A 16,225-nucleotide genomic window follows, 5' to 3' on the forward strand; every position below is an offset into this window, starting at 1 on the left:
TCGCTGTGCTGACTCTCTCGCTGTGCTGACTCTCTCTCTCGCTGTGCTGACTCTCTCTCTCGCTGTGCTGACTCTCTCTCTCTCTCGCTGTGCTGACCCTCTCTCTCTCGCTGTGCTGACCCTCTCTCTCTCTCTCTGTGCTGACCCTCTCTCTCTCGCTGTGCTCACTCTCTCTGTCTGTGCTGACTCTCTCTCTGCTGACTCTCTCTCTGTGTGCTGACCCCCCTCTCTCTCTGTGCTGACCCTCTCTCTCTCTCTCTCTCGCTGTGCTGACCCCCCTCCCTCTCTCTCTCTCTCTGTGCTGACCCCCCTCCCTCTCTCTCTCTCTCTGTGCTGACCCCCCCTCCCTCTCTCTCTCTCTCTGTGCTGACCCCCCTCCCTCTCTCTCTCTCTCTGTGCTGACCCCCCTCCCTCTCTCTCTGTGCTGACCCCCCTCCCTCTCTCTCTCTGTGCTGACCCCCCTCCCTCTCTCTCTGTGCTGACCCCCCTCCCTCTCTCTCTCTCTCTGTGCTGACCCTCTCTCTCTGTGCTCGCTCGCTCTCTCTCTCTGTCTGTGCTCACTCTCTCTCTGTGCTCACTCTCTCTCTCTGTGTGCTCACTCTCTCTCTCTCTCCCTTTCTCTCTACTGACACTCTCGCCTTCTCTCTCTCTCTCTCTCTGTGGTTTCCTTGGTAACAGCAGCTCTGGTTGGCAGGCGGCCATTTTGAGCATTTCCGGGTCAGAGCGGAAGTTGCTGCTCCGCTGGCGGAGAGTTGGGGTCAGGTGAGGGAAAACAACTAATCGTTAAAGATAAAGATATAGATAGTCATAGACTCTGATATATATCCTTACAAATAGGGAGACTCCTGTGAGATATAACCTTAGACCGCTTAGATATTCCCAGATAGTTAGTGTACATATCCCTCCTATACATATACCCAACGTGTTCTCAGATAGATATACGGTCCTTTACCCTTGTATCGATATACCCACCTATAGATATACTTCCTATAGATTTAGAGCCCAGAGTGATAAACCCATTCAGTCTGATTTGTCCCTTACAGATATACCCATCGACCCCCATAGTAAACCCAGAAAGATAGTATACATAATCCCTCCTATACGTATACTGAAAGAGTCTGAGACCCAGATAGATATACCCTCCAATAAATACACCCTTGTATCGATATACTCACTTATAGATATAGAGACCCAGATAGATATATCCATAGGGTCTGATATACAGACCCAGATAGACAACGACAGATCTAGCTACACACCAATATACATACATACAGAGATATACAACACCCTCATATATACATTTAGGTAAACACAAATCCATACAGATATCCAGCTGGATATAGACTCCCAATTATAGACCCAGATAGAGATATAGATTGATATGCATCCCCATATATTTATAGATAGATAAAGACCCCCAGACAGATAAAGGCACATTTAAACAGCGCTCTCTCATACGCACACCCATTTAGACACATATATACCCACATAGCTACAGAATTATATGCCACGTCCCTTCCTCTCCACACATCCCACTCCCCCTTCACACCCATATAGATATGTAACCCCAGTTAGATATATGAACAGATATAGGTACTCATATATTATGTATACACACATATACCCCCATATAGCTATGCAATACCCTCAGGCGCATAGAGACATGTACCCCCTGACACACACACACACAGAGCAGAGTAATTTGGCGCTGTTCATTGAAGGTAACCACAGCATCCAAACCTGCATCTGGACAATATGGAATTGTATGTTTCATTGTTTGACCTGTACTGTGTGCCCCATGTTTACTCTGAATATAGAAGTTGTGAAGACTAGGAAATGTCCAACCTAAACTGGAAACCTTTTGTCTATGGAGGCCTGGCTTCTGTCACTGCAGAGTTTGGTAAGTTTCATTATCCCTCTCCAAATGCATTAGTGTTCCCAGTTGCTAACTCACCAGAATATTCATGTCAGAACTGAGAAAACAAATCTGAGCAGCATCAGTAGAACATAATCCTGCTCCTGCACTCACTCAATATCCAAATACATAATGTCCTTACATGGGTTACTGTACTGGCTGATTGCATCTCTTATTTCCTCCACTCTCATTGCAAGGATAATGAAGTCTGGACATTGAGCGTAGACAAACAAAGTTACCTTGCGATAAATTTCTTATTTTGAAAATCACTTGTCATTAATTGCTAGCTGTATTGTGACTGTGTCCTGAAGCCTCAGCACAGTACCACACACTTATAGAACATAGAAAAATACAGCACAGAACAGGCCCTTCGGCCCACGATGTTGTGGCGAAGTTTTGTCCCAGGTTAAGAACAAATTAATCTACACCCCATCATTCTACCATAATCCATGTACCTATCCAATAGCCGCTTGAAGGTCCCCAATGTTTCCGACTCAACTACTTCCACAAGCAGTGCATTCCATGCTCCCACTACTCTCTGGGTAAAGAACCTATCTCTGACATCCCCCTATATCTTCCACCATTCACCTTAAATTTATGTCCCCTTGTAATGGTTTGTTCCACCCGAGGAAAAAGTCTCTGACTGTCTATTCTATCTATTCCCCATATCATCTTATAAACCGCTTATCAAGTTGCCCCTCATCCTTCTCTGTTGTAATGAGAAAAGGCCTAGCACCCTCAAACTTTCCTCGTAAGACCTACTCACCATTCTAGGCAACATCCTGGTAAATCTCCTTTGCACCTTTTCCAAAGCTTCCACATCCTTCCTAAAATGAGGCGACCAGAACTGCATACATTACTCCAAATGAGGCCTTACCAAGGTTTTGTACAACTGCATCATCACCTCACGGCTCTTAAATTCAATCCCTCTGCTATTGAACGCTTGCACACCATAGGCTTTCTTTACAGCTCTATCCACTTGAATGGCAACTTCCAAAGATCTATGAACATACACCCCAAGATTTCTGCTCCTCCCCATTGCCAAGAACCCTACCGTTAACCCTGTATTCCGCATTCATATTTGTCCTTCCAAAATGGACAACCTCACACTTGTCAGGGTTAAACTCCATCTGCCACTTCTCAGCCCAGCACTGCATCCTATCTATGTCTCTTTGCAGCCGACAACAGCCCTCCTCACTATCCACAACACCAATCTTCGTATCGTCTGCAAATTTACTGACCCACCCTTCAACTCCCTCATCCAAGTCATTAATGAAAATCACAAACAGCAGAGGACCCAGAACTGATCCCTGCGGTACGCCACTGGCAACTGGGATCCAGGCTGAAAATTCTGCCATCCACCACCACTCTCTGACTTCTATCGGTTACCCAGTTCATTATCCAACTGGCCAAATTTCCCACTATCCCATGCCTCCTGACTTTCTGCATAAGCCTACCATGAGGAACCTTATCAAATGCCTTACTAAAATCCATGTACACTACAGCCACTGCTTTACCTTCATCCACATGCTTGGTCACCTCCTCAAAGAATTCATTAAGACTTGTCAGGCAAGACCTACCCCTCACAAATCCGTGCTGACTATCCCTAATCAAGCAGTGTCTTTCCAGATGCTCAGAAATCCTATCCCTCAGTACCCTTTCCATTACCACCGAAGTAAGACTTCGAAGTAAGACTGGGGCAGCACGGTAGCATGGTGGTTAGCATAAATGCTTCACAGCTTCAGGGTCCCAGGTTCAGTTCCCGGCTGGGTCACTGTCTGTGTGGAGTCTGCACGTCCTCCCCCTGTGTGCGTGGGTTTCCTCCGGGTGCTCCGGTTTCCTCCCACAGTCTAAAGATGTGCGGGTTAGGTAGATTGGCCATGCTAAATTGCCTGTAGTGTCCTAAAAAAAAGTAAGGTTAAGGGGGGTGGGGTTGTTGGGTTACGGGTATAGGGTGGATACGTGGGTTTGAGTAGGGTGATCATTGCTCGGCACAACATCGAGGGTCGAAGGGCCTGTTCTGTGCTGTGCTATGTTCTAAGACTAACTGGCTTGTAATTCCCAGGGTTATCCGTATTCCCTTTTTTGAACAGGGGCACGACATTTGCCACTCTCCAATCCCCTGGTACCACCACTGTTGACAGTGAGGACAAAAAGATCATTACCAACGGCTCTGCAATTTCATCTCTTGCTTCCCATAGAATTCTTGGATATATCCCGTCAGGCCCGGGGGACTTATCTATCCTCAAGTATTTCAAAATGCCCAACACATCTTCCTTCCTAACAAGTATCTCCTCGAGCTTACCAGTCTGTTTCACAGTGTCCTCTACAACAATATGGCTCCTCTGAATTCGTAAATACTAAAGAAAGGTTCTCATTCAAGACCTCTTCTATCTCTTCAGACTCAATACACAATCTCCCGCTACTGTCCTTGATCGGACCTACCCTCGCTCTAGTCATTCTCATATTTCTCACATATGTGTAAAAGGCCTTGGGGTTTTCCTTGATCCTACCTGCCAAAGATTTTTCATGCCCTCTCTTAGCTCTCCTAATCCCTTTATTTGGCTATCTTGTGTCCCTCCAGCTCCCTGTTCTGAACCTTGTTTCCGCAGCCTTACATAATTGTGGTCACTATCTCCAAGATGCTCCCCCACTAACAAATCTATCACTTGCCCTGGTTCATTACCAAGTACCAAATCCAATATGGCCTCCCCTCTGGTCGGACAGTCTACATACTGTGTTAGAAAAGCTTCCTGGACACACTGCACAAACACCACCCCATCCAAACTATTTGATCTAAAGAGTTTCCACTCAGTGTTTGGGAAGTTGAAGTCACCCATGACTACTACCCTGTGACTTCTGCACCTTTCCAAAATCTGTTTCCCAATCTGTTCCTCCCCATCCCTGCTGCTATTGGGGGGCCTACAGAAAACTCCCAACAAGGTGACTGCTCCTTTCCTATTTCTGACTTCAACCCATACTACCTCAGTAGGCAGATCCTACTTGAACTGCCTTTCTGCACTGTTACACTATCTCTAATTTACAATGCCCCACCCCACCCCACCCCACCCCACCTGTTTTACCACCCTCCCTAATCTTATTGAAACATCTATAACCAGGAACCTCCAACAACCATTTCTGCCCCTCTTCTATCCAAGTATCCGTGATGGCCACCACAGCGTAGTCCCAAGTACCGATCCATGCCTTAAGTTCACCCACCTTATTCCTGAAGCTTCTTGCGTTGAAATATACACACTTCAACCCATTTCCGTGCCTGCAAGTACTCTCCTTTGTCAGTGTTACCTTCCCCACTGCATCACTACACGCCTTGGCGTGCTGAATATCGGCAACCTTAGTTGCTGGACTACAAATCCGGTTCCCATTCCCCAGCCAAATTAGTTTAAACCCTCCCGAAGAGTACGAGAAAACCTCCCTCCCAGGTTATTGGTGCCCCTCTGGTTCAGATGCAACCCGTCCTGCTTGTACAGGTCCACCTTACCCAGAATGCACTCCAATTATCCAAACACCTGAAGCCCTCCCTCCTACACCATTCCTGCAGCCACGTGTTCAACTGCACTCTCTCCCTATTCCTAGCCTCGCTATCACGTGGCACCAGCAACAAACCCGAGATGACAACTCTGTGTTCTGGCTTTTAACTTCCAGCCTAACTCCTAAAACTCGTTTATTACCTCCACACCTCTTCCTACCTACGTCATTGGTACCAATGTGCACCATGACTTCTGGCTGCTCACCCTCCCCCTTAAGGATCCTGAAGACACGATCAGAGACATCCCTGGCCTTGGCACCCGGGAGGCAACATACCTTCCGGGAGTCTCTCTCGCGACCACAGAATCTCCTATCTATTCCCCTAACCATTAAATCTCCTATTACTATTGCTTTTCAGTTCTCCCCCCTTCCCTTTTAAGCCCCAGAGCCATACTCAGTGCCAGAGACCTGGCCGCTAGGGCCTTCCCCCGGTGGGTCTTCCCCCCCCCCAACAGCATCCAAAACAGTATACTTGTTTTGAAGGGGAACGGCCACAAGGGATCCCTGCACTGTCTGCCTATTCGCTTTCTTTCCCCTGACTTCATTTTGTAACATCCACAAATCTAGTAGGTGGTCTAATAGTCCATTATGAGGAAGCACCAGAAGCTAAAATCTTATTTGGCGGATACTGAGAGTATCAATAACCACAAATAATATGCATTATTCTCTCATCCCCTTGGACTAGACCCTAAAAGTGTATTTATTCAAGGACGTTAGTACGTGTGTACAGCACCAGGATCTTGTCCATGTCTCTTTGATTTGGATATATTTTGTCCATTCCCTGTCTGAGGGGACTGGAAGCACCTTCGCCACACAGCCAAGGTTTATAAAGAACAGCAGCTAGAGATAGCCAGCAAATGCTTGCTTTGCCGAGGCACCCAGATCTTGAGACTCAGTAACAGGTTCAGACTGCCTGGGATTTGGGGGTGGGAGACAAGCTGTATAAATGTAATACTTTCAGGATTGTTTCCACTGAACTGGAATTATACTCGTGTCTCTCCAGAAAGTGGGTTCTGCACCCCCGGTGATGCATTCCAGATCCTAGCCACTCACTATGTCAAATATTTTTACTCATGTTGCCACTGTTTATTTGTCAATTATCTGAAATCTGTGCCCTTTTGTTCTTGATCCTTCCACCAGATTTCCCCTATTCTGATATAGGAAGTTTTATTCCATTCAGGTATTTTTTAAAGTAAGTTGTTCTGTGGCATCCTGAATGCATTATTGTCCTAAAGGTCAGGTGTTGGACTGAAATGACTCATGTCAGATTAGACCAAATGCAAATCAATACACACATTTATTTTCTAGAATATAAAAACAAATCATCTTCCAATATTCCCACAAGATTTTTTGTTTCATTTCTCATAACATGAAAACATCACACTTTTTGCTTCTGATACTCCCTGATGAAATGAAGGTAAAATTGAACTGTTGGGGAGGGTTTAAAATAATGTGGCAGGGGGATGGGAAGCAATGCAGGAAGTTGGAAGGTAGTAAAATAGAGACAGAAGCAAAAGGTAGTAAAACAGAGACAGAAGCAAAAGGAAGTAAGGGGGAAAGTGTAAGGCAGAGAAGCCATAGTCAAAAATCAAAAAGGGCGACAGGACAAGGTACAGTGACTGAGGGGAGCTCAGTGAATAGGCCCAGTAATACTAATAGGAATAAAATGGGAAGTAAAAACATTAATGGTAAGTGACGCAGCAGGTTGTTACATGAAGATATGGGTTCAACGACAAGGAAAATTAGGAGAAATGTTAAGAGGAAATATAACTTAGGAGAGGTTACTGATCGAGGTGTTAAGATTCAAAACAGAGGTAAAAAAGACAACATAAGTGTACTTTACCTGAATGCTCGTAGTATTCGCAATAAGGTAAATGAGTTGATGGCGCAAATCATCGTGAATGACTATGATTTAATGGCCATTACTGATACATGGTTAAAGGATATTCACAACTGGGAGTTAAATATCCGAGGGTATCAAACTATTCGAAAGGACAGAGTGGGTGGTAAGGGAGGTGGTGTAGCTCTGTTATTTAAGGATGACATCCGGGAAATAGTAAGGGATGACATCGGTGCAATGGAGGATAAGGTTGAATCCATTTGGGTGGAAATCAGGAATAGTAAGGCAAAAAAGTCACTGATAGGAGTAGTCTATAGGTCACCAAATAGTAACGTTATGGTGGGGCAGGCAATAAACAAAGAAATAACGGATGCATGTAGAAATGGTACAGCAGTTATCATGGGGATTTCAATCTACATGTCGATTGCTTTAACCAGGTCGGTCAAGGCAGCCTTGAGGAGAAGTTTATAGAATATATCCGCGATAGTTTCCTAGAACAGTATGTAACATAGAACATTACAGTGCAGTACGGGCCCTTCGGCCCTCGATGTTGCGCCGACCCGTGAAACCATCTGAAGCCTATCTGACCTACACTATTCCATTTTCATCCATCTGTCTATCCAGTGACCACTTAAATGCCCTTCAATTTGGCGAGTCTACTACTGTTGCAGGCAGGGCGTTCCACACCCCTACTACTCTCTGAGTAAAGTAACTGCCTCTGACATCTGTCCTATATCTATCACCCCTCAATTTAAAGCTATGTCCCCTCGTGTTGGTCATCACCATCCGAGGAAAAATACTCTCACTGTCCACCCTATCTAACCCTCTGACTATCTTATATGTCTCTATTAAGTCACCTCTCAGCCTTCTCCTCTCTAACGAAAACAACCTCAAGTCCCTGAGCCTTTCCTCTTAACACCTTCCCTCCATACCAGGCAACATCCTAGTAAATCTCCTCTGAACCCTTTCCAAAGCTTCCACATCCTTCCTATAATGTGGTGACCAGAACTGCATGCAGTACTCCAAGTGCGGCCGCACCAGAGTTTTGTACAGCTGCAGCATGACCTCGTGGCTCCGAAACTCAATCCCCCTACTGATAAAGGCTAGCACACCATATGCCTTCTTAACAGCCCTATTAACCTGGGTGGCAACTTTCAGGGATTTATGTACCTGGATGCCGAGATCTCTCTGTTCATCTACACTACCAAGAATCTTGCCATTAGCCCAGTACTCTGCATTCCTGTTACTCCTTCCAAAGTGAACCACCTCACACTTTTCCGCATTATACTCCATCTGCCACCTCTCAGCCCAGCTCTGCAGCTTATCTATGTTCCTCTGTAACCTATAACATCCTTCAGCACTATCCATAACTCCACCGACCTTCGTGTCATCTGCAAATTTACTAACCCACCCTTCTACACCCTCTTCCAGGTCATTTATAAAAATGACAAACAGCAGTGGCCCCAAAACAGATCCTTGCGGTACACCACTAGTAACTGAACTCCAGGATGAACATTTGCCATCAACCACCACCCACTGTCTTCTTTCAGCTAGCCAATTACTGATCCAAACCACTAAATCACCTTCAATCCCATACTTCCGTATTTTCTGCAATAGCCTACTGTGGGGAACCTTATCAAACGCCTTACTGAAATCCATATACACCACATCAACCGCTTTACCCTCATCCACCTGTTTGGTCACCTTCTCAAAAAACTCAATAAGGTTTGTGAGGCATGATCTACCCTTCACAAAACCGTGTTGAGTATCGCTAATCAACTTGTTCTTTTCAAGATAATTATAAACCCTATCTCTTATAACGTTTTCCAACATTTTACCCACAACCGGAGTAAGGCTCACAGGTCTATAATTACCAGGGTTGTCTCTACTCCCCTTCTTGAACAAGGGGTCAACATTTGCTATTCTCCAGTCTTCCGGCACTATTCTCCTTTGGGGCAGCACGGTAGCATGGTGGTTAGCAAAAATGCTTCACAGCTCCAGGGTCCCAGGTTCAATTCCCGGCTGGATCACTGTCTGTGCGGAGTCTGCACGTCCTCCCCGTGTGTGCGTGGGTTTCCTCCGGGTGCTCCGGTTTCCTCCCACAGTCCAAAGATGTGCGGGTTAGGTGGATTGGCCATGCTAAATTGCCCTTAGTGTCAAAGTAAGGTTAATGGGGGGGTTACTGGTATAGGGTGGATACGTTAGGCTTGAGTAGGGTGATCATTGCTCGGCACAACATCGAGGGCCGAAGGGCCTGTTCTGTGTTGTACTGTTCTATGTTCTATGTTCTATTCCTGTCGACAAAGACGACATAAAGATCAAGGACAAAGGCTCTGCAATCTCCTCCCTGGCTTCCCAGAGAATCCTAGGATAAATCCCATCTGGCCCAGGGGACTTATCTATTTTTACACTTTCCAAAATTGCTAACACCTCCTCCTTTTGAACCTCAATCCCATCTAGCCTGGTCGACTGTACCTGAGTATTCTCCTCGACAACATAATTTAATGGAACCTACGAGGGAACAAGCGGTCCTAGATCTTGTCCTGTGTAATGAGACAGGATTGATTCATGATCGCATAGTTAGGGATCCTCTTGGAAGGAGCGATCACAATATGGTGGAATTTAAAATGCAGATGGAAGGTGAGAAGGTAAAATCAAATACTCGTGTTTTGTGCTTAAACAAAGGAGATTACAATCGGATGAGAGAAGAACTACCTAAGGTAGACTGGGAACAAAGACTTAATGGTGGAACAGTGGAGAACCTTCCAAGCGATTTTTCACAGTGCTCAGCAAAGGTTTATACCAACAAAAAAGAAAGATGATAGAAAGCGGGAAAATCGACCGTGGATATCTAAGGAAATAAGGGAGAATATCAAATTGAAGGAAAAAGCATACCAAGTGGCAAAGATTAGTGGGAGACTGGAGGACTGGGAAATCTTTAGGGGGCAACAGGAAGCTACTAAAAAAGCTATAAAGAAGAGTAAGATAGATTATGAGAGTAAACTTTGCTCAGAATATAAAAACAGATAGTAAAAGTTTCTGCAAATATATAAAACAAAAAAAAGTGGCTAAGGTAAATATTGGTCCATTAGAGGATGAGAAGGGAGTTTTAATAATGGGAGATGACGAAATGGCTGAGGAACTGAACAGGTTTTTTTGGGTCGGTCTTGATAGTGGAAGACACAAATAACATGCCAGTGACTGATAGAAATGAGGCTATGACAGGTCAGGACCTTGAGAGGATTGTTATCACTAAGGAGGTAGTGATGGGCAAGCTAATGGGGCTAAAGGTAGACAAGTCTCCTGGCCCTGATGGAATGCATCCCAGAGTGCTAAAAGAGATGGCTAGGGAAATTGCAAATGCACTTGTGATAATTTACCAAAATTCACTCGACTCTGGGGTGGTCCCGGCGGATTGGAAATTAGCAAACGTGCCACCACTGTTTTAAAAAGGAGGTAGGCAGAGAGCCGGTAATTATAGGTGAGCTTAACTTCGGTTGTAGGGAAGATGCTGGAATCTATCATCAAGGAAGAAATAGCGAGGCATCTGGATAGAAATTGTCCCATTGGGCAGACGCAGCATGGGTTCATAAAGGGCAGGTCGTGCCTCACTAATTTAGTGGAATTTTTTGAGGAAATTTCCAGTGCGGTAGATAACGGGAAGCCAATGGATGTGGTATATCTGGATTTCCAGAAAGCCTTTGACAAGGTGCCACACAAAAGGTTACTGCATAAAATAAAGATGCATGGCATTAAGGGTAAAGTAGTAGCATGGATAGAGGATTGGTTAATTAAAAGAAAGCAAAGAGTGGGGATTAATGGGTGTTTCTAGTGTTGGCAATCAGTAGCTAGTGGTGTCCCTCAGAGATCAGTGTTGGGCCCACAATTGTTCACAATTTACATAGATGATTTGGAGTTGGGGACCAAGGGCAATGTGTCCAAGTTTGCAGATGACACTAAGATGAGTGGTAAAGCAAAAAGTGCAGAGGATACTGGAAATCTGCAGAGGGATTTGGATAGGTTAACTGAATGGGCTAGTGTCTGGCAGATGGAATGCAATGTTGACAAATGTGAGGTTATCCATTTTGGTAGGAATAACAGCAAATGGGATTATTATTTAAATAATAAAATATTAAAACATGCTGCTGTGCAGAGAGACCTAGGTGTGCTAGTGCATGTGTCGGAAAAAGTTGGTTTATAGGGGCAACAGGTGATTAAGAAGGCAAATGGAATTTTGTCCTTCATTGCTAAGGGATAGAGTTTAAGATGAGGGAGGTTATGCTGCAATTGTATAAGGTGTTAGTGAGGCCACACCTGGAGTATTGTGTTCAGTTTTGGTCTCCTTACTTGAGAAAGGACGTACTGGCACTGGAGGGTGTGCAGAGGAGATTCACTAGGTTAATCCCAGAGCTGAAGGGATTGGATTACGAGGATAGGTTGAGTAGACTGGGACTGTACTCGTTGGAATTTAGAAGGATGTGGGAGGATCTTATAGAAACATATAAAAGTATGAAGGGAATAGATAGGATAGATGCGGGCAGGTTGTTTCCACTGGCGGGTGAAAGCAGAACTAGGGGAAATAGCCTCAAAATAAGGGGAAGTAGATTTCGGACTGAGTTGAGGAGGAACTTCTTCACCCAAAGGTTTGTGAATCTATGGAATTCCTTGCCCAGTGAAGCAATAGATGCTCCTTCATTCAATGTGTTTAAGATAAAGATAGATAGTTTTTTGAAGAATAAAGGGATTAAGGGTTCTGGTATTCGGGCCAGAAAGTGGAGCTGAGTCCACAAAAGATCAGCCATGATCTCATTGAATGGCGGAGCAGGCTCGAGGGGCCAGATGGCCTACTCCTGCTCCTAGTTCTTATGTTCATATGAACTGACTGGCGCTCACTTAAGAGATCTCTGCTCTGTTTTAAAGAGAGTCAGTAAGAGATTCACTGTCCTACTTCCAGTTTGGTGTTGAGTATTGGCTGCTTTTAATGAGGGAGTCAAACAAGCACCTTCCTTCTGGTTCCATGAACACTGCGTTATTTTATCAACTCAGTCATCCGAATGAAGCTGATGATTGGGCAGCACGGTAGCATTGCGGATAGCACAATCGCTTCACAGCTCCAGGGTCCCCGGTTCGATGCCGGCTTGGGTCACTGTCTGTGCGGAGTCTGCACATCCTCCCCGTGTGTGCGTGGGTTTCCTCCGGGTGCTCCGGTTTCCTCCCACAGTCCAAAGATGTGCAGGGTAGGTGGATTGGCCATGATAAATTGCCCTTAGAGCCCAAAATTGCCCTTAGTGTTGGTTGGGGTTACTGGGTTATGGGGATAGGGTGCTCTTTCCAAGAGCCGGTGCAGATTCGATGGGCTGAATGGCCTCCTTCTGCACTGTAAATTCTATAATTCTATGGTTCTATGATAGATGTAAATAGCTCCAGGAAATGTTCAAATCTACTAATGACCCACTTGCCCCAAACTGATAGTGATGACCATATTAAAGGCTAGGCTGTTTACCTTTTGGAAAGCCCATTATACTTAATAACAAAAGGGAAAATGCTGGAAAATCTCAGCAAGTCTGGTAGCATCTGTAGGGAGAGAAAAGAGCTAATGTTTCGAGTCCGATGACTCTTTGTCAAAGCTTTGACAAAGTGTCATCGGACTCAAAACATTAGCTCTTTTCTCTCCCTACAGATGCTGCCAGACTTGCTGAGATTTTCCAGCATTTCCCTTTCGTTTCAGATTCCAGCATCCGCAGCAATTTGCTTTTATCCAGTATTATACTTAATAAATTCAGTGGCTCCAGGCAGTGTGATCCTTCATATCAAAAGCGTCACTTATAGTAGAACATACCCAGTTCAGTATGAATGTGAAAAGTGATTAAGTTTTTGGTTGACAGATGAGTAGATGCTGTTGGCTTTCTTTCATTCTTTAAATTTGTGAACAGTCTGTCCTGTCCATGTTAATTCTGATTAACATTAATCACTGATTGAAATATCAAACCAATTCGGTGCAGACATGCATGTGCCCTTTGACTTGGCCACAGCCTTTTGACTTGGTCACAATGTACAGATTCATTAACCTAAATAAAGATGTACTGCATTAAATGTTTTTTTATTCATTACCCCGATCCACTGACTTCACCTGCTGACCTCCCCACACCTCAATCTCTTCTGTCTACTGATCTCTTGATCTTGTTTAAACTATGCATCACTGCATTAACCTGCCCAACAGATCCAACAGCTCCACTATCCTTTGGACGGGCAAGGTGCCCTTTATTCAACTCGCTGGCGTTTAACTTGTATGCCCTGCAGTATAAATACTTAATTGCAGTGAACAGTTTGTTCTGGATTAGTTTTGTTCATTATCCTGTCTGTGAAACTGCAGCAAGTCTCTGCAGAGTGCCTGGTCCAACACCCTTCTGCTTGTAGTTTGTGAGATGGAGTGGTTCTGTGTCACTACTTTATCATGGGTACATTTCCCTGAAAGTCCCATAAGCCTTTTTTGTTCTTGTTTTTTTAAATCAGTAAAATGTTGTATTTTCTTCACTCTAGGAACTTTTCCAATAGACCTCACAAAAACCCGCCTGCAGGTCCAGGGCCAGTTTATTGACTCTCGTTTCAAAGAGATTAAGTACAGAGGAATGTCACATGCCTTACACAAGATATGCAAAGAGGAAGGATTGAGAGCTCTGTATTCTGGGTGAGTTAAGCACACTTTGAATCTAATGTGATTCAAAATGAAGACAAAGGGAGATTTCATCAAATCAAGATGGGTTTTACAGCATGATTTCCTTCTGCACTGCGACCATTTGGCCCATCGTAACTGTAAGAGCAATCCAGTGAATGATGAGTTTCTTCTGTAATGTGTGGAACCATCAAACAATCAACATGTGTGAAAGATAAGTAGGGGAATGTTCTACCAAGTAACACACAGTCCTTTTGTAATACATAGGAAATCATAACAGTTGTTTTCACCTGTACACTAGTGACATCCGGCTCTGCCTCACAATCACTTCTCTCGAGTCCTCCACTGTTGCTAAATTGTCATGTTGCTTGTTCATTGTTCAGTGCTGGATGAGCAGAAATTAGCTGCAGTTAAATACGGGTAAAGCAAGTTATTCTCTTTACTCCTCACCACAATCTCTATTCCCTAGCTGCCATCATCATAGCAACTTTCCCGGGCAGCATGGTGGCACAGTAGTTAGCATTGCTGCCTATAGGGCAGCATGGTGGTGCAGTGGTTAGCATTGCTGCCTACGGCGCTGAGGACCTGGGTTCGAATCCCGGCCCTGGGTCACTGTCCGTGTGGAGTTTGCACATTCTCCCCGTGTCTGCGTGGGTTTCACCCCCACAATCCAAAGATAGGTAGGTAGGTTAGGTAGATTGGCAACTCTAAATTGGCAGGATAGGTAGATTGGCAACTCTAAATTGCCCCTTAATTGGAAAAAATAATTGGGTACTCTAAATTTATAAATAAATAAATAAATAAAAAAAAAGCATTGCTGCCTAAGGCGCTGAGGACCCGGGTTCGAATCTCGGCCTTGGGTCACTGTCTGTGTGGAGTTTGCACATTCTCCCCATGTCTCCCCACAACCCAAAGATGTGCAGGTTAGGTGGATTGGCCATGCAAAATTGCCCCATAATTGGAAAAAATAATAATTGGGTACTCTAAATTTTTTTAAAAATCATAGCGACTTTCCCAATTTCATAGCGAGTGGATTTGAGTATAGGAATAGCAATCGGGATAAATTACTACAGTTGTATAGGGCATCGGTGAAACCACACCTGGAGCGTGCAGTTCTGGTGTCCGTATTTAAGGAAGGACGTTCTTGCTACGGAGGGAGTGCAGTGAAGATTTACCATGCTGATTCCCAGGATGGTGGGACTGTCATATTAGGAGTGACTAAGTCAGTTAGGATTAAGTTCATTGGAATTTAGAAGAGTGAGAGGGAATCTCATAGTAACTTATAAAATTCCAACAGGATTAGACGGGGTTGGTTCAGAAAGAATGTTCCTGATGGTGGGGGCGTCCAGAACTAGGGATGGTAATTTGAGGATAAAGGTGTTCAAAATTATGAGGGCAGGAGATAGAGTGGATCGGATAAAATAGTTTCCCTTGGTGGAGAATTCTAGAACCAGGGGACATAGATTCAAGATCAGTGGCAGAAAATATAGAGGGGACATGAGAAAGAACGCTTAGGGTAATGGGCATCTGGAATTCGCTGCCTGAGCTCATGGTGGAGGCAGAGACCCTGGATCTGTACATATCCCAGTAACCCTACGTAACCTTTTGGATACAAAGGGGAAATTTAACATGACCAATCCATCTAACTTGCACATCTTTGAACTATGGGAGGAAACTGGAGCACCCAGAGGACACCCACTCAGACATGAAGAGAATGTGCAAACGCCACATAGTCACCCAAGGTCGGAATTGAACCCGAGTCCCTGGCGGAGTGAGGCAGCTGCCTGATTATGATCGTGGCCGATCATCCAACTCAGTACCCTAATCCTGCTTTTCCTAAATATCCTTTGATCCCCTTCACCGTAAGTGCTATATCTAACTGCTTCTTGAAAACATAAAATGTATGTTTAGCCTCAACTACTTCTTGTGGTAACAAATTCCACAGGCCAACCACTCTCTGGGTGAAGACATTTCTCATGTCTGTCCCAAATAGTTTATCCCGTATCATCAGACTTTGACCTGTCTCAGAGCAGAAGTTACTGCTGCTGTCTTTTTGTTTCTGTGTCACACACTCTGACACACCCAGTCCATACTAAACAAGTTTTCCAGCAGACTTTTATTACAAGAAGGCGAAAATTCACAAACTGATGCTAAACTGGGGAAAGGCAAATTTCAACAACATTGGGCAGGAATTGAAGAATTTGGATTGGGTGTGACTGTTGGAGGGTAAATCAACATCGAACATGTG

The 16,225-nt window shown here is 44.6% G+C and overlaps 1 protein-coding gene across 1 annotated transcript in view; it reads left to right on the forward strand.

The window, feature by feature from the left end:
• The first annotated feature begins 651 nt into the window (after positions 1 to 651).
• Positions 652 to 16,225, forward strand: part of slc25a14 (solute carrier family 25 member 14) — a 63,677-nt gene continuing 48,103 nt past the window's right edge. Inside the window, exons 1-3 of the mRNA XM_038775298.1 lie at positions 652 to 762; positions 1,821 to 1,903; positions 13,845 to 13,992. Of these exons, the coding sequence (XP_038631226.1) occupies positions 1,840 to 1,903; positions 13,845 to 13,992 (212 nt within the window). The 5' untranslated portion in view covers positions 652 to 762; positions 1,821 to 1,839. The remainder of the gene's footprint in view (positions 763 to 1,820; positions 1,904 to 13,844; positions 13,993 to 16,225) is intronic.

The sequence above is a fragment of the Scyliorhinus canicula genome, chromosome 17 (genome assembly GCF_902713615.1).
Source record: "Scyliorhinus canicula chromosome 17, sScyCan1.1, whole genome shotgun sequence".
Classification (NCBI taxonomy): Eukaryota; Metazoa; Chordata; class Chondrichthyes; order Carcharhiniformes; family Scyliorhinidae; genus Scyliorhinus; species Scyliorhinus canicula.